General features: G+C 36.4%; 1 protein-coding gene across 17 annotated transcripts in view; it reads left to right on the top strand.

Moving 5' to 3' along the window:
* The window catches only part of MCTP1 (multiple C2 and transmembrane domain containing 1), a 534,160-nt gene that overhangs the window by 359,214 nt on the left and 156,012 nt on the right, over positions 1 to 18,934 (top strand). For 14 of the 17 annotated variants that reach the window (XM_045498313.1, XM_045498373.1, XM_045498303.1 and 11 more), the window contains 3 exons: positions 16,392 to 16,494; positions 18,267 to 18,369; positions 18,699 to 18,800. In XM_045498313.1, the coding sequence (XP_045354269.1) occupies positions 16,392 to 16,494; positions 18,267 to 18,369; positions 18,699 to 18,800 (308 nt within the window). The remainder of the gene's footprint in view (positions 1 to 16,391; positions 16,495 to 18,266; positions 18,370 to 18,698; positions 18,801 to 18,934) is intronic. The other 3 variants (XM_045498331.1, XM_045498352.1, XM_045498439.1) reach the window with 1 other exon arrangement.

The following is an 18,934-nucleotide window of genomic DNA, read 5'->3' as shown; positions in this document are numbered from 1 at the left end:
CATTTGTAACCAAGAAGATAATAACAACTGTCAAATATTCTTTCAAGACAGGTGTACTTGAAAATAGTGAGAGAGAGAGTAATTTGTAATCTTTTTGCAAGTATGCCCACTTGGTTCCTCCTACTAAACAATTAGTGAATGCTAAATTTATTCATTTTCTTTTTTATTTATGATGTGGTTATATTCAAATTAATCTGGACATAATGTATTTCATTTTCTTTTCTTTTTACATGTTGTATTTATTATTAGAACCAGCAGTCAACAGTGAATGATTGACTGCTCTTTTTTTTGTTCACTTTGGACGTTAACTTAAAGACTGGAATAGGAACTCAGTATTGCTTTTACACTACAGAGGTTACACCTAACCTCTGATTCCCAGCAGCAGATAAATTCAGGAATTCGTGGCAGTGACATTCACCATCATGGGAGACACCTTCAATTTTCCTCAGGATTTTCTGTATGGCAGGGGAGCCCCCAGTGTTGAGCTGAAAACCTCTGAAGACAGGGAGAAATGCCTAAAATAATCACTATCTCAGTGGGCACCTAAGTGCTAAGAATTATTACTGAACATTTATAGGGGGCACACTAATTTCTTATAAAAAATATTCCAGTCTCATTTACTTCAAAAGCTTAGACACCTGCCCATTACACAAGTTGAATGTAATTATTTAAGTTTGCTTCTCTTGGAGAGAAGCTGTCATTGCTTTTAAAACTCCATGAATATGCAAACTATGTTAACCCACTTGGCCTATACGCCACTATGGAAGTTAAAGTACATGTTCTTTCAAAGCTGTAAAAAACAGATATATTTCTTTCCTAATGGTTCTATGTAAATTCATGTGAATAACAATAGCCTTTTCCCTAGGGATTCAGTGAGACATAATTTTGATCTGGTAAAATGAACTTTAATTTGGGGAATACTAAATAACAGATTCTCCATTATTTTCCCTCCAGTTTTAGGATATAAATCTAATGATTCCTCATTCCACACTGACCTTATAATCTAATGTGCTCTGAATTGAACAAGAGAGATGTTGAACTATTCAGGGGCAAGAGGATAATTCAGTCTTTGACCTTGCTCACTCTTGGACCTTTTGTGGTCTTTATGACATTTGTGATGGTGGCAGAAACTGAGGACCACATATTTAAGTGAGAAAGGTCGGAATATACTACCAACTTTAAAAATAATCTTTACTTCTGGAAAGGATAAATACTTATGGGTAAACTGATCCTCCCTGGTCTTTGCCATTAAATCTGGAGCACAAATAAGCTCTTTGTATACTTGCTTTTTTACTTGTTCAGAGAAGAACTTGAAAAATCTGCTGTACATCCTAGTGATAATCACAGTCAGGCTCTACAAGATATTCAGCAACGATTTGAAAAACAGACATTGAGTCAATGATGCTGTCTTCAGATCCTCAAATTAGCATCCATTTAGGAGTGTTGTGGATGGAGAGGGGAGATTTTAAATCACTGATTGCTCTCTGAGCTCAACAAAGAGTATTTTCTGACCTGGTATAAATGAGGCTATTATTATAAGATACTTAGTTGGCATCAGAACACTTTTTTCTGGCAAGTCTAACAAGACAAACGTATATTTGACCAACTTGGCTCTACTTTTAAAATATGTTTAACGATCATAATGTAAAGTCAAACTTCCATAGTTCAAGCAAAAAAAAAAAAAAATTTAAATTACAGTATTCCATCATTTAACATGGGCCCGGGGGAAAAAGAGATTCCATAATCTTTTAAGTAGCCATCAATCTTACTGCAGTTACAAAGAATTTTTTCCTTTCAAAATGTAAAATTTTTCTTTTGTTACAACACATTCATTGAGTAACATTGTGATACTGTATTAACTCTGTGTGAATAAAGAGCAATTGAGACTCTCTTTGAATGAGTGAGTACAAAGCACAAATTACTTTTTAATGAAACCCTCAATTCTTTCCCTTTCCACAAAAAGCCTATAGCCTTGTTCAGCTGAACACTCCTACAGTAGGGTCACTTCAGTTAAGCCCCTAATAAACTGTTGATAGTTGAGGGTAGTTTTTTCTTCAGTCTCAATAGCCCAGTGTTGGACAGTGCACTTCAAATCATTAAGGTTAATACAGATTTAAAAAAGAGATTAACTCTGGTGGTTAAGGCCTCAATTTACAACTCCCACACATACACATGCATTGAGCAAGGCACAAGAGTGGATTGAAATTTCAGTCAAATTGTGGGCAGCCTTTCACAGCCTGAGAAAGTGGCACTCTGGTTTTCAAAGTTGATCAGCTAAATTCTTCGTGAGGGAAAAAGTTTGATTAAGTGAAAAATACTCGGCAGTACAACCTACTTACCTTTCAACTAAACAGTGAAAAGGTGAATGTGTTTCTGTACCATCAAAGCAAAACCTAGACACTGGCCCTGCGTTCACTGGGGAAAATTCTGCTGCTAAATCAAGTATTCCTTAAAACTGGACCGTTTGTGAGGAGGGAAAGACCGCCAGCCAGGGCAGGGGGGTGGGACTTTTTTTTAAGGTGGTGGGAAACAGTTCCGTGTTGGAGTTTGTCTTTCCTAGCTTCTAATTACCCTCTTCGTTGGATGGGGCCTAATTTCTGCTTTCAACAGAACATTTAAAGTCTTCTATATCGAGTGAGGCTTTCTTCACAGAGTATTTAGACCTGGCCTATTGGTTCTTTCAAGTTCTAAGAGAAGAAAGAGAAAAGGGTTCTTCTCTTCAGCCCCTCCCCTGCATTTTCCCCTGGGTTGTTTTTTTGAGTTCCGAGGAAGAGGTCACAGCCTCCCCAGGGATACCAGCCACTCAGGTTCAGAAACAGTGATATGGGGGAACTGTGAAGCCCTTTCAACAGATGCCCTACCTTTTCACTGTATTAAAAGGAACACTAATATAAAACTTCTCCACCCCAGGTGAATTGATCTCTCAAATTAATGCACCATCTCTTTCAGGAAACAATAGAGGGAGAGGGAGAGAAAAAAGGAAGAGAGGGAGAGGATTTTACAATTAACATAATCTGTCACTGAAACAATCCCATCAAATGAGCATATCTTTTTCTAAAACAAGGCTACACATAAAGACCTGTGACTCACCAGCCCCATAGTCTGGAAACCTACTAGTTATTAAGGGAGATGTTTACTACCCTTTTATTTGCATAGACTTTTCCCATGTTTTTCTTTAGGAAAACTGTCTTCATTGTTGAAAAATATTTAAGTAACAAAACAGCAGAAAAAGACATGCTACAGTTTTTTTTATCAGCTTCCGTGAGAGTCTTATTATCTTAAGAAATAACAGTTAGCAGCTCAGATTCATTAGCAGAGCTAAATTTAAGCCCCATTTGACAGGCTGCCTAGAAAACATTTTGTTTTGCTGTCTGTGGGCTTTAATTAAGATGTGTTCAATTTCAGTCCTCTTCAGTCTAGCGCCACCCCCCCCCCCCCCAACCTTGCTGTGTCACAGACCGGCGATCAGACACTTTTAGATGGTCCGGCCCATGACTTTGACCTTCTGCGCAGTCCGGCGTTCCCTGGGGAACCGTTCAACTCATGAGGTCTGATTTCACACTTCCAGGATGCCTCAGCTCTCTTAACAATGACAGGGAGACAAAGCCCTTTAGAGCAGGCCGCATGGGGACTTGTTTAAATTGGAAACCAGAGAGGAGTCAAGGAACAAGGTTATGGGCTACAGAATAGTGCTTTTAATAAAGAGCTCACAGCTCTGGCTCAGCTCAAAGAGGTCTACCTCTGTACAATTAATTGAGCCATTTATCTGGAGCATCTTAGGCCTCTACTTTCTCACAGAATTGCGTGGTAAATATCAGCTAAGAAGCAAATGAGATATGCATGAAATGAATTTTAACACTTTGATTACTGTGCTTCCAGTCTTCATTAAAAGTAAATTTATTTGTATTTCTGACCTCATTATCACTAGGCTGCCTGCATTTTTATTGGTTCCTGTGATTTCCAGCTTGAGTATGTCATGAAGGTATATTTTATATAGAGATTTGGATTTATTATTCTTGGTATTTTCCCTGAACATTATGGGTCTATTCAGAGAAAGAAAATGAAAAGGTAGTTGTACAGAAAAAAGCGAGTCTGTTCTTTCAAAGTTTTATATACAGTTGGAGAAATGCCAAGCACATATATATAACGTAGATAAGATATTGTCCTTTTAAAAAAAATTAACTAACTTTTTGTGGGTTACCCAAGCAAATTGCATAAGAGATATTCAGTTGTTGCTTGAGTGGACCTCAGAATACAAGAGTTCTACTGGAAGAAGTGGGTATGTGTCTTCTTTTATAGAACTATAGCAGTTTGAATGTTTAATAGCATGTGCCTTTAATTATATCATCATATTTATTAATATTGATGATATCTGATAAATGCAGTCTTAGATTTTATGATCATTACTTAAAACCTGTTAGGACGATGAGAAAATAGATCTCCTTTAAATGCTACATAGCTCCTTTGACAGTATCATATAGCATATGGAGGAAGTCCTTCCTATTTGTGAATTAGCAAGGGTGAAATCATTCACCAAATAAAAGTGGCTTATGTATGGATGTCATTCTTAAGTTTTTTTTAACTTTTGCCATCTTTAAATCTTAAAATTATATTGATTGCTTGAAACAAAAATACCTAGGTTTTACACAAAATGCTTTGAAAATTTCCCAAGCAAAGTATGCTTTATTTCCATTATGTAACCTAATGATGTCCCTATTTGCTTTTTAAGAATTAAGCTTATAGAAGATTATTAAGCAGAGAGTAGAGTTTGAAAAGAAACGTCATCCAATTTATAATGCATCAAAAATACCCAACACCTGACAATCTTATCATTATAATACGCCTAGTTTAGAAAATGACATTACATACATACATGTTAAATGTCCTAACACTATATAAATATCTTCCTTAAGGATGAAATTAAACAAAAGAAGGCATCACAAGAAGAAAAAGCAAATCATCGCTTTTCATTCTTTTTTTCCCCCCTTTCATTCATTTATGTCAACATAGCTTACATAGAAATAAAAGGTGTTTCCTTTTAGTGCTTGCATTTTTATAAAGCTAAATCATATTCTAATTTTAGAAATGCAAAAGTGTTTTTCTAAAACCAAACAGTTAATATTAAATATTTGTGAGAAGAGGAATCAAAATGATAATGTAACACAAGGGCTAGGGAGGCTGAGTCTGAACTAGTGTTGTACATGGAATTACAGAACTCATGTGTGATTCATATGCAGGTCACATGGTCAGAAGATACTGCTCTGGAAGAATAGGTGGAATGACAAAAGAGATTAATAATTGGGTTTGATATGCTCTAGAGGTGAAGGACTATGGGCTGAGAAAGTGGTGGTCCCACTATCAATGGGAAATGAGGGGAAAAGAAATACTATAAAGTAATTAATTGTGTTCTGTGGAAGTAAGATTACAAAATGATCCTTTGAGTAAAGAAATAGATAATTGGTGATCTGGCTTGAATGGCTAGCTTCCATTCGGTGCTTGAAGAAATGCTTTCAGATGCTAGAATCATTGTTTAAAATTAAACGTTTTTTAAAAATTTTTTTGTTATGACATAGTTGTGTAAATAAGAAATACATTTCCTGGGATGACGGACTAGGAGACTGGTGCAAACAGAGAAGATCTGGATTTAACTAGACTTTTGGGAAAAAAATCTTACCATAGGAATATTTGGGCTATATGATAGTAAAGTTAGGTGCATAAATGATTGAATGGCCACACCCAAAAAGTGATTGTTATAAAGGATTGATGTCAGTGGGTGTGCCAAATGGAGGAATACAGGGCTCCGTTCTTGGTCTAACATGTTCAACCTATTTACTAGTGACTTTGAAGAGGCAATTGAGGGCTTCCTTATCAAACTTGCTGAGAGGGATAGTTAACTATATACTATATGCACATGTTATATGTTTATACTATATGTATATATTATATATTTAGATTTTAAATATTTACATAATATTATGGTACTTACACATAATATAAACATGCATATTCATATATTCATATATATGTGTAATAATTTAGTTCAAAATAATAGGGTTAGTTCAACAAGGCGAGCATTAGAGAGTATAATTAAAAAGACTTACTGGGATACAAAACGGTGATGTCCTGCATTAACAGTAGAAAATATAGAAAAAAATTTAGGGTTTGAATTGGGGTTAAGCTCTGTGAGTGTGAATAATACATATATAAATTTTGTTACATTGTTTCACAGTATACAAACTGGTTATGTTGAATCAAAGGGGAATGTCCAGAATGATACCTCTGGACTCCTCAAGACACACTGGGGTATGAATTCAGCGTTAGAAGCTATTCTTTAAACAAAGACAGTGACAAACAAAGCAGAATTTATTCTCGATGGAGATATCTGGTGTTTTAAAATCAAGTCAGTTGAGAATAGCTCCAGGGAAATGATCATAATAATAATAAAAATAGTGGCAACTTACATTAATGGAGCCCTTAACACATGTCATACACTACCCTCAGCTTGGAACAAGGGTTATCACAATTTCACAACAACCTAATTAGTTGCTGTTGTTATGCCCACTTTACAAATTAGAAAACTGAGATGTGGAGGGGTTAATTAAGCAAGTGTCCACACTGGCATGTGGAGAAGACAGTGTGACAATTAATTATGCTACTTCTGCTTGCAGTCTGCAGCAGCAAAATGCACTCCACACGCTCTCAGTTAACTGAATACTAATATAAAATCTTAGGCAAGTACATCTGACCGGGTTGGCCAAACACACATCTGCAACCCTAGCTGCAAGGGAGTCTAAAAATGTGATTTTGGCCTTTACAGCCTGTCTCGTTTAGGAAGAGACACCAAAAGTTAGAATAGATGCTCAGCAAGCCATCCACATTAATAGTGCAGGAGGGTGGGTAATGAGCAGATACTTGAAGTGACAGTTGCTATACCCTCCCTTTGCACCCATTATTTCATTTTAACTTAAAAATGACCACAGAGGGCAAATCATAAAATAGGCAAATGTGACCGAGACGTAATTTTGTCTGCACTGTAAAGAAGCACTTCCCCAAAATTATAATTGCCAAATATACATATCAGAATAGTCCTGTGGAGGTAGTGATTGCCCCGTCACTGAAACCAGAGCCTATCGGATTGCCTGGTTGTAGAGAGGATTAGAGTCCCTGGTGAGCTATTCGAACTTGGCCTCTGAGGCATTTTTCCCAGCCCTCAGAATCAGAGATCCTGTAATAGGTACTAAGATGAGTAACAGACTCTTGAATGAGTAGATATTTTGTAGAAAAGAAATAAAAAGACAAAGATATGATTTTAAAGACAAAGGCTTGATAGATAGATGACAGTTTTCAGTTTTATTGCCTAATATAATATTTATTTATTTATTTATTGCCTAATATTTATATATTTAATCACCCAGTAGAGTACTTCGTTTTTTCAGTCTAAAGAATTTTATTCTACTGCAAAGTATCTTACCAGCTAACAAATTTACTCATAAGGAAGATTATCTGGAACCTGACACTTTTCTATGGGGAGTCTAATTAAATATATAATTACTGTAGGTCCTAAAGTATCTATAGGAACTTACCAAAACAAAAGAGCTTCTAATATTAACACTTATATCTTTGGACAAAGAACTTTTGTGTTTCCAATCTTGTAACCAGTCACTTGCATAGAGTTTCTATATTAAATATTAATTGAAATAAAATTTTTAAATGTTTTAACCACAATTTATGTAAACGTTCCAAAGCTGAGACATAATTTTTTCATAGCCTCCTCTCATTTTATAGATCCCATAGTCTCTCTTTTCTTTCTTTTCCAGTTTCTTATCTGTCTCATTTTATTTCTTGTTCTTCTGTCTTAAATTTCAAGCTTCCCAGCATATACCAAGATGGTTCAATTTTGGGACTCAAGCATGCATCTTGTTACACATAATACTATAAATATTCTTTTGCATCTAATTCTAGATCCCAAGGGAAACAAATTCGTATTTACATTGTGCTCTGTTTCCATTGCTCTTTGTCATGGTTCTCAAAGTGTGTGTGGCCCAGGAGCTTCCAGGAATCCCTAAGACTTTTCAGAGATCTTTAAAGTCAAAACTATTTCCATAATAATACTAAGATGTTATTGTCTTTTTCACTCTTTCTCTCATGAGTGGACGATGAAATTTTTCACAGGTTATATTTTTGACTGCTCTGATGTTAACATGTCATAGATTTATTGTATCATTTTCAAATGAATGATAGTTGTACATGCTCTCATTTTTAATGTCTAAAATGGTGAACTGATAGATATGATTTATATAGAGAAAAGTTTTTTGATGTCCTCAAAAAATTTTTTTTAATGTTTTATTTAATTTTGAGAGAGCATGAGCAGGAGAGAGGCAGAGAGAGAGGGACAGAGGATCCAAAGCGGGGTCTGCACTGACAGCAGAGCGCCTGACATGGGGTGCAGGCCCACAAACTGTGAGATCATGATGTGAGCCAAAGTTGGCCGCTTAACCCACTGAGCCAGTCAGTGTCCCTCCTTCAAAAATTTTTAAGAGTACCTGTGACACCTCGGTGGCTCAGTAGGTTAAGGATCTGACTTTAGCTCAGGTCATGATCTCTCGGTTTGTGAGTTCAAGCCCCACATCTGGCTCTGTGCTGACTGCTTGGAGCCTGCTTTGGATTCTGTGTCTCCCTCTCTCTCTGCCCCTCCCCGTTTACTCTCTCTTTCTCTCTCTCCCTGAAAAATAAATAAACATTAAAAAATTAAAAAAAAAAATTTAAGGTTACCTAAAGACCAAAATGTTTAAGAACTGTTGCTGTAGGGCAGTAATTCTCGTTTGGAGGAGGGCAGTATTGCCCCCTTGAGCATTTTAGAGCTTTATGTGAGAATGTAATTGCCACAGTGGTTAGGGAGCACTGCTAGTATTTGGTGGGAGTAGGTTGCGGATGTTAAATATCCTACAAAGTATTAGACGATTTTAAGTAGTGAAAATTGTCCTATGTGCCGCATGATTAAATATAGACATTGACATAGGTTTTAAATCTGTTTCATGATTATCTGAGCCTAGATTACATTCTGAAATAAATATTATTTACTCAAGTCTTACAAATGGCTGCCATTTTATACTGCAAACACCAAAGACCTTAGGATTGCCTCCACAGCCCTTCATGATCTGGTTACCCATTACTTCCCTGGCATGTTCTACAATTTTTCCCATTGCTCACTGCGCCCCACCATCAGGGTGCTTGAGCACACCAAGCCTTTGCTCTAGCTCTTGCCTCCTCCTGGGACCTTTATCTCCAGGTAGCCATTTGACTACTCCATCACTTCCTTCAGTTCATTGCTCACATCTTGCCTTCTCAATGAGGACTACTCCAACCACACTAATTAAATTTATAAACTGTGCCCCTTCTCAGCATTCTTCAAATCCTTTTTGCTGCTCTATTTTGTTCTATTTACATTAACATGTATCACTAACATAAAATATACTTGTTAATTGTGTTCAGTATTTAGTCTCTTTTTCCTCCCTCCCCACCACAAACAGACTCCAAAAGAGCAGGGACCTTTCCTTTTTTTGTTTGTATGTTCTGGCATATAGTAGGCCCTCAATAAATATTTGTTAATAAAAAAAAAACATGGTTTTATTATAAACAACTTTCTATTTAGTGCTCCTTTATCATGGCATTAATGCATTATATGAAATCTTGAAATCATGATTGGGTTAGTTTAATTTCAAAGTAGTAAGGAAGACATTATAAAATCTTCAATATGAAAAAAGATGTACTACATCTAATGGGCTGAGAGCCATAATTGTAGGGGGCTGGTTTTCCTGACACAAGGAAACCTGTGTCATGACTTTGTGAGGAAAGAGAAGTCCAGTTATCATTACTCGGTCCCAGAATCAGACCCATTGGGAACCTAGTGAGGAGTTCAGTTAATGTATTTCTACCAATCATACGTTTAAACTGTGTTTAGGTCAGTTGATGAAAAAAGCAAAGGTCAAACCCCCATCTCCAGTGATAAGGGAGCGATTGCAAGATATATCCGACATACATTGTTTTTTTTTTTGTTTTGCTGGACCCTGTGCAATTCCCTCATGTATGTAGAACATTGTAATATGTTACGATTGAAATTCCAGTTTGTGGAAAGGACAGAGGGCAACCATGATTATAAGTTTTTTTAAAAGATTAAAGTATAGCCATTTCAAACTGTGACACCTGAGGAAATTAAACCAAGGAGCTTAATTTGTGCAAGGTAGGCCCCAAATAAAAGGCCCCAATGGATATGAATTGCTTTCCATGCTATTGAAAGCCTTCTGTGTTTTCAGAGACAGGGCAACAAAGAGGTGGTCACTGCGTAGCCCCCCTACACACACATTTCTATAACACATCACATCCAGCAAACTGTGCTGCTTGTCAGCAGCAAAATGACCCTGGACAAAGCCCACCACTGATGGATCAGGATTAACTTTCTATTCTGGGAGCAAGAATATCTCTCAGTATCTTTTGAGTGACTTTAATGCTCAAACCAGTAGTTTGCACAAACTGAAGTCGTCCACTTGCCCACATAACAGGTAACAAGCAAGCAGGGGTGGTGCAGACTTTCCCACAGTTCTTTATAAATATGTCAGTGTTGTGACCTCAAAGAGCAAGAGCTAAGAGTGAGAGAGAATTAGCCAGTCACTGCATCCTATTTATTCCTCAGTGCTGTTTTGAAGATTGCCAGAAAAGATGCCCATTGGAGACAATTCTGACATCTGTTTTTACTGTGGTGGGAATGGCTTTTCACCAGAAGAATTTAGGTATTAGAGCATATGCTTTAAAATTTGTTATAGATTTATTTTTGAGTTAAGATAGAAGAACCTCCAATTCTCATTCCCGCGGGAGATTTTTTCCCCCTATAAAAATCCATGGGGGAAAAAAACAGCCCCTCGTATTTAACTAGATGGTGGACAAATGCATTAGTCCTAACCCAGTATTTTTAAGTATCTACTTTATAGTCATTACATAACATGTTTTTAAGTTTTTGTGATGTAGAGACCCTATTAAAAGGATAAAGAGATAAATTTAAGCTAAACATTGCTTGTCATAAATTGTTAAAGTCTTTTTTTTAGGTAATTATCCTTCTAAAATTGTTGGTGATAGAGATGCGTCATCACCATAGATCACCAGGGTCAGCTCATCCACTGAGGGGGTCTTCGCCTCCTCAGCCCTTCCTGTTCTAGAGTTAGAGAATGATATGCTTCTTTCTCATTGCTTCCATTGCACCCTTCACTTACCTTTATTACAGCACTTGCAATCCTGCATTATAATTGTGTATTTACATGCCTATCATGCCCACTAAATTGTGCGTGCCTTGAGTGCTGGACTATGTCTTAATCATACTTATAATTCTGGGGTGAGAAGAGCAGGCATTCAATAAGTAATGAGTGCTTCAAAAGGTATTCCTATTTCTCTCTAGAAGATTGTCAACATGGAAAACCGCAATGTTCTCAAGCAAGGCTAAGACTCTCTGTTAGCAGTCATGGTGGTTAATGCAATCAACCCCACTGCTCCAGTCCCCGCCAAGCGCTGCAATTTCTATCTTGCATCCAAACCCATATCTTCATTTACCTGCACTGCAAAGGAGAGGATAGGCACTTTTTAGCCAAAACAGTGAACGTTAAGGGAAAACCAGTTGGTACCCACAGGTCAGCTTTAGCCTTATGACTAGAATAAGAGGGAGATGAGCGATTATGTAATCTGTTCTCATACATTTAGGCTGTTTAAATAGCCCAAAATAATCAGAGACAAAGTTCAACTTTGCATGCTGCCTTAATTTCTTGCACTTGTAGCCATACAGTATTGAATGAAATCATTACAAGCAGCATCTTTGCATCACTCTCGAGGGCTTTACAGAATACCGTGTTCTTAATAGACATCAACACTGCTTCCTGTAGTCAATCCCTCTCCTCAGATACTCTCAACAAGCAAAGCAGCATATCACGGGGTCTAACTGGAACGATAAAAGGATGAAAAGAAGGAATAATTAAGGAGATAATTAATGGTTAGGTCCATCACTGGTATTTCTGTGATTGTTTTCAGTTGTTTAAGTGGCACATAATCAAGGCTGCAAAATTTAGAAACTGAAAAGCCAGTCATTTAAAGCATCATTTAGCAAGCCGGATAAGCACATTAACTATGTGTAGCCACTTCTTTAAAATAAAACTATGGTGAATGCTTTTTAGTGGTAAGTTTATAGAATTTGATATTGTACGTTTACTATTATTTTGGTTGAAATTGCTGTTAATTTTTAATTACCCTTGAATCATGCAGTGGCAGAAGGATACTTTCTAAATTAGTCGAAAATAACAGTGTGTAAAGACCTGATGTTGGCATCCGTTACTGATAACTGTAAAAACATAACTTTTTAGAAGGAAAAGTTGAAGAGAAGTTAAATATAAAATTGGCTGCTCTCTCCTTACGTAAATTTTCCTCTTTACCAGATTCCAGAGAAAGCTACTCTGAGCACTTTGTTGAATGCTTCTAGTCCTTGGGAAAAAAGACTGACTTAGCTAAGCTCAATAAATTGTTTCTCATCAGCAAATAACAATATCAGGCATGGTAGATTGTTTACTTTTGGTATCTTCAAGCCCTGTTGGCTCTACCTTCAAAATACATTCAGAATCCAATCACTTTCCATCACCTGGAGTATCACAGTATCCTCCTCACTCTTCTGCTACCTCCTCCATTGGCTTCTCTCCACCTTACTCTCCAAATAGCAGCCATCAGATCAAATACCTCCAAAAGCTTCCCCTAGCACTTCTAGAGGAAACGTATTCTAAAGAGACCTGCCACCCTCCCCATACCTCATCGAATACTGTCCCCCTTTCCCAGTCTATTCCTTCAATCACACTGGTTTCTTGGATATTCCTAGAAACACCAGGCACAGCTATTTCTCTGACCTTTCCACAATCTGCTGTTGTTCTAGGTAGCCCAAAGCTCACTCCCTTGCCTCTTTCGTTTCTTTTTGCCCATGCGGAACTTTTTCAGTGAGACCTTCTCTGACAGTCCTTTTAAAAATTGCACATATAGGGGCGCCTGGGTGGCACAGTCGGTTAAGCGTCCGACTTCAGCCAGGTCACGATCTCACGGTCCGTGAGTTCGAGCCCCGCGTCGGGCTCTGGGCTGATGGCTCAGAGCCTGGAGCCTGTTTCCGATTCTGTGTCTCCCTCTCTCTCTGCCCCTCCCCCATTCATGCTCTGTCTCTCTCTGTCCCAAAAATAAATAAACGTTGAAAAAAATTTAAAAATTGCACATATATACAAGCACTCCTCATTGTCCTCCCGATGTTTTTCTCTATAGCACTTATCACCTTCTAAAGTACCATAAAATGTGTGTATGCATTGTCTATCTTTTTCCTCAATGTAACCACCATGAGGTCAGGATTATTATTATTATTTTATGCGCCTCTGCATTCTCAACACATAGAACACTGCCTGGTACATGGTAAGTAATAATTATTTGTTGAGTGAATGAATCTGTAGTCAAAACATTAGCCAGCTCTTCACATGTGTGTGGCCCACTAACTACTAAGATACAACACAGTTATTGGGAAAGGTCTTGCCTAGTGACTTATGCTTAAATACATTTAATTAAAGCTATGTTAAATAGTAGTTTGGTCTGAGGTAAAAGGCTCTTTTTTTTTTAATGTAAGCACCATTCCATTTGGTACAGTGTCTAATATGGTCTCTTAAAAATTACATTGCTTACCCATTTCAAGTTATAAGCAGGTACATATGAGTGAAGATTTTTGCCAATGATGGATGCCACTGGAATTTAGTCCAGCAAGATGACTGAGAAGTGGCTTCAGAGGGTTCTCACACTATTTTTGGTGCAGCATTGTCTCCAGGACTTTAACATCTTCATTCTAATAGAAAACAATGACTGAGAGAATGAGTGGTAGACAGAGGACATCAGTTTTCTCTAGGAATGGTCTTGAAAAATAATCAAGTAAATGGTAAGAAAATAAGGATGGACACTGCCTCATGGGCATAGGGTTTGATAAATGTATTCGTTTCTTAACAAGATATGGAAAGAGTTAATCATTAAGAACAGATTTTGTTTCTTTAAGACTCCACATCTTTTGTCAGCAAATACAGATAGAGTAACAAAGAAGGTGGTGAGTTCAGAGACTTTCCATGGGGATGAAAGCCTCTTACACCATTGAATATAATTCCTGTAGGGAAAAAAAAAAAAAAAATCAAGGGAGGATTTTCATCTTCTGCTGATAGAAGTTTAAAGTAATTTTTCCCCCAATAGATATTGGTCTCTGAAGTTTGTTCTTGTGTTTTGCAATTGAAAAAGTGGTGCAACTTTGACTGAATCTCTTACACATTGTTGATCACTTGAGGGCAAGTAAAACCAAGTCAATTGAAATATAATAGCAACTGAAATAAAGCAAGTGAAAATAAGGAAACAAAAATGCCAATAAGTGCTCTCTTTATGTAGTCTTTTTTCTTTTTCTTTTCTGTTTTTTTTTTTTTTTTTTTTTTTTTTACTAAATTAAGATTTACATGAATGTACACATATATGAGAAAGATTAAAAGGAGGTTCCAGGAAGAGTGTGAACGTTACGCTTGGCTTTTAAGTAAAAGTTACCAACACTTATCACTTAATCTAAAGTTCTATCTAAAGTGATAGTAAAATAATTACTCTTTTGACATTGAATTCTATTAAATATGGCCTTAATTTTCTCTCTGACCATTACAGATAGGTGTTTTCTCCGTCCCACCCTTTTATAAATTATTTGAGGTGGTGGTTTATATCCTCTTCTTTTGTGCACACTATAGTGCCCAGCACAAAGCTACGTGAAAAGAAGTGAGGTTTTAGAAATTGTTCAAATCTACCTTTTATGCTTATACTTGAATTCACGGAGGAAAATAAAATTGTGGATGTCGCGTATAAAACCTATTGCACTGTGTTTTGATGAACAAACTGTTCTTTTTTGAATTCTCTTTTCCACGTTGTGTATGAAAAAGGATAATACAGATCCTAAGGCAGAGATAAAAATTCTACCAGTCCTCAAAGGCTTTCTAGTCTCTACTTTTCATTCAAAATTGTTCCTATGACCAAAAATTGAAAAGACTACCATGCTGTTAAAGTATGCAATCAACCTGGGGTATATGAGGCCGCTGAAATAACACACATATATTTAATCTCTTTTTTTAATATAAAACTAATACATTCAATTAAAGGTGAGTCAAAGTTGGTACAGCTCACTTTAAGAATTACAACATGGAAAGTAAATACACTGCTGTGAGGGAACACGTAGCTTATCTGTCCCTGATAGCTAATGAATTCCTTCCTATTAAAATTTAATTGAAAATCTTCAATGATATTTAAGCTTTCACAGAAGTGTAAACTACAGTGGCTACAATTCACAATGCATCTAAAACAATTATTCTTTATCATTAAAGTTAATAATATGCACATTAACCTCTTATGTAGTCTAAATCAATATTGTAGTTTAAAAGATATGACCTCTGGACAGCTTTGTCTAAATATTGATTTCATTGTCATTTGTATAAGGTATCAAACAAATTACATGCTGCACTAATATCATTAATGCTGCCCCAAAGAGCCTCTGACTTTATGGGGTTCTTATAGTACCTCACATGACATTACGAAATATTGAGGATATCACACAATATAATTGCCGAATGGACAAGATTTGACTATGGCAGAACAGAGTCCCTGTAAACAGATGATAACTTCCAAATTCTTCAATCTCAGTGGACAGGAAAAAAATACTGCTCTTTAACATGCAGACTGGTTGAGCGGCTAGGATTCAAATGGCAGAATTTCTTCTGCCTCAGAGGGTCTAATTTACCTTCTTGTGATGCCATAGATATTTCAGGAGGGAATCTGAAGGTACATTAAAATGGAGTAATTCTGTAATAAAGCAGTTTTCCCAACATAAACTTGTTTAGGAGTTTCTTTTATAAGTTACTAATGAGTCAGAGGAGTTAGAAAATATATGCATAAAAGTGAAGGGGTTGAGCCTTTCAAAGGATCATTATAGAATTAAATACAAATTGACTTAGGGATAAACTGGCATCACATCTTCTCTCATAATTGGCAGTAGTGTTATTTTTGTATTAAAAAAAAGTGCAAATTGAAATACCAGCTATATAATTTTCTCTCTTTCACTTTTTTCAGGTTCTAAATTGCTCTGAATCACAACAATTGTTAACATTACCCAGTTATGTCTAACTGTATTTTGATGTTGTTTTTAAATTTTTTAAACTGTACAATAGTTTTTGTTTTTTATAAAACTCTGTAGAAAAGAGATGTGGTTGTGCTCATGACCCTGTGAACTGTGGGTGCTATTTGTACTGAAAATGTCCCCCCCAAATCTCTTATAGGCAAAAGTGACCCATTTTGTGTAGTGGAACTGAACAATGATAGGCTGCTAACACACACCGTCTACAAAAATCTCAATCCTGAGTGGAACAAAATCTTCACATTGTAAGTAATCATTACCTTGAGCTCATTTCAAAACTGGAGCTAATAATATTTATTTTTGAGATATTTGTGTGTGTGTGTGTGTGTGTGTGTGTGTGTTTATTCTTGACCGATTAACAACTCAGCACATCTGGACTGCCTTTGCTGGCAACACTGAATAGCATAATTGCACTACCTTTCTGATAGTGAAGCCTGGGGAAAGCGTATGCTGTTTTTCTGTGTTTTCACAGATTTTTTTTTAAACTGAGGTTTTTATATGATTTGACTAAGGGTTTTGCTCCCATTAACTGAATTGCCATACCGCTTCTTCCTTTTATGCTTTCTATTGAAATTCCCCCCAAATGCACTGACACCAGGGAGGACAAAGCTCTATTTGTTCCATTGCTCAAATCAGCAAACAATTCAGTCTCGAATTCAGAGATGCTTTAGTTTTGTTTTATTGCATTTTAGTACAATAAGAACATTAAGTATTGTCCTAGTTACCAGATCACCATTTAGGTTGATTTTTCTTTTTTTAAAAAAAAAAAAAGTTTATAAATCTTTTGACTACATGCTAAAAAAGCTGCCGATCTACACCATAGTATCTCCTAAGTTCGTTGTGTGTGTGCGTGTGTGTGTGTGTGTGTGTGTGTGTATGTTTTTAACTGGGCTTTAGAAATGAACTCTGAACAAAGGAAAACTCTCCAAACAGAGTACTTCTTAAAAGTTTTCTAACATAGTTTTATTTTCTTGTATATGAAAACTGCTAAATTCCTCATTAATTTCTTATAATGTCTCAGCTTAAGAGCCAGTAACTAATCAGATTTAATTATCTGACCAATTTATCTTTAAGGAATTCCACATTTTTATAAGAGATGAAAGCCTGGTCAGGAGACTTGCACTCCTAAGAAGGTTGTTGAGAGTGTTTTTCCCTGGAATGCATAATTGAATGAATAGGTTTGATTATTATCAAAGCCATTAATTGATTGTGCCCTGATAAAGCCTCTTCTCACATGCGGTTGCAGTCTTTCAGTAATGAATATATTCATTTTTTTTGTTTTCTCTTAATTCATGTTTTCTTGGTAAACAGTTTGATCAAAGAATCAATGCTGTCAGCAATTGGGGTTTATTTTTCCAGAAACAAAAATGCAGAGCTCACACAGTTGTTTATTAACATACGTTGTCTGTGGAACATAATGGAACACTATTTAATTTCTAAATCCTGGGGTGGTACAAAAGCTATCAATGTTACATTTTCTCCATTCTGTTTTATGCGTTGGTTAATTTTTATTACAAAACTACCAGAAGTTTTGTTAAGAACTGTAAACAAAAAGATGTCCTACTGTTACAAAAAAAAGAAAAATATACTGTGACTCTTGCTGATATCAAATTTACTGAAGTTTTACATGGGGTTAATAGGATGGTAGAAATTATTGTGATAATAATTAGAGGGAAAAGTCTCAAAAACATCAGTGCCACTTATTGGTGTTTTTTTTTTACAATAACTTATTCTGCGCCCATCCAGATGGAAGATTATATTTCATTAAAAAATTATAACTTGAAATTACAGTGGTGTTCAAAGTTCCAGATAATAGAACCATCACTGTAGTCTACTAAGGTGCATTATGGGAAATTCTGCCAGATACCAAGCTACCTTGTATATGTGTATATGCAAATAGCATACATAAAAACACATACACACAAAATCAGCTGGAGCCATCTAAATTTTCAAAAGCATTTTTGTTCTTGTTCCCCACTGATGAAGTCTTTTCTTCTTATGTGTATTTATTATGCAGCAACATTAAAGATATCCATTCAGTTCTTGAAGTGACAGTTTATGATGAAGATCGGGATCGAAGTGCTGACTTTCTGGGCAAAGTTGCTATACCATTGCTGTCTGTAAGTTTTATTCACCTGACACACTGCTCTGTGTTGCTTTTGCTCAAGGAAAAAAAAAAACCCTCAGCTCTGTATCTGTCATTTCTCAACCAAGGTCTGTAATAAGAACACTAAAAATTTTAACATACTCAATTCACGGCCATGTTGAATCCCATGATAGTTAATTTTTCCTGACAGACTTGATCCTGGTAATGAACAGGTACTTGTCAGAATTGCCACAGTTGTTTTGGGTTCTCTGTCAGTTTCAGCAGCTGGGGGTCAAAGGTCACTGAGGGAGTGTATTCAGTGGAGACCGCGAGACAGACGGCTGTCATGTCCTTTTCCCGCAGATTCAAAATGGTGAACAGAAAGCCTACGTCTTGAAAAACAAGCAGCTGACAGGGCCAACAAAGGGGGTCATCTATCTTGAAATAGATGTGATTTTTAATGCTGTAAGTCTTAACTTTGGCTTTTTTGTACTGCTAAAGAGTTCAGTTTCATGAAAGCTTTTGTTCCTGATTTGTAGAGAATTTCTGTCATTCCTCATTTTCTCTAAACCTTGATGTATCCTGGAGAATACGCTTCT

The sequence above is a fragment of the Leopardus geoffroyi genome, chromosome A1 (assembly GCF_018350155.1).
Source record: "Leopardus geoffroyi isolate Oge1 chromosome A1, O.geoffroyi_Oge1_pat1.0, whole genome shotgun sequence".
NCBI classification, from domain to species: Eukaryota; Metazoa; Chordata; class Mammalia; order Carnivora; family Felidae; genus Leopardus; species Leopardus geoffroyi.
The sequence above is the reverse complement of the archived record's forward strand: the minus strand, read 5'-3'. Positions and strand labels throughout refer to the sequence as shown.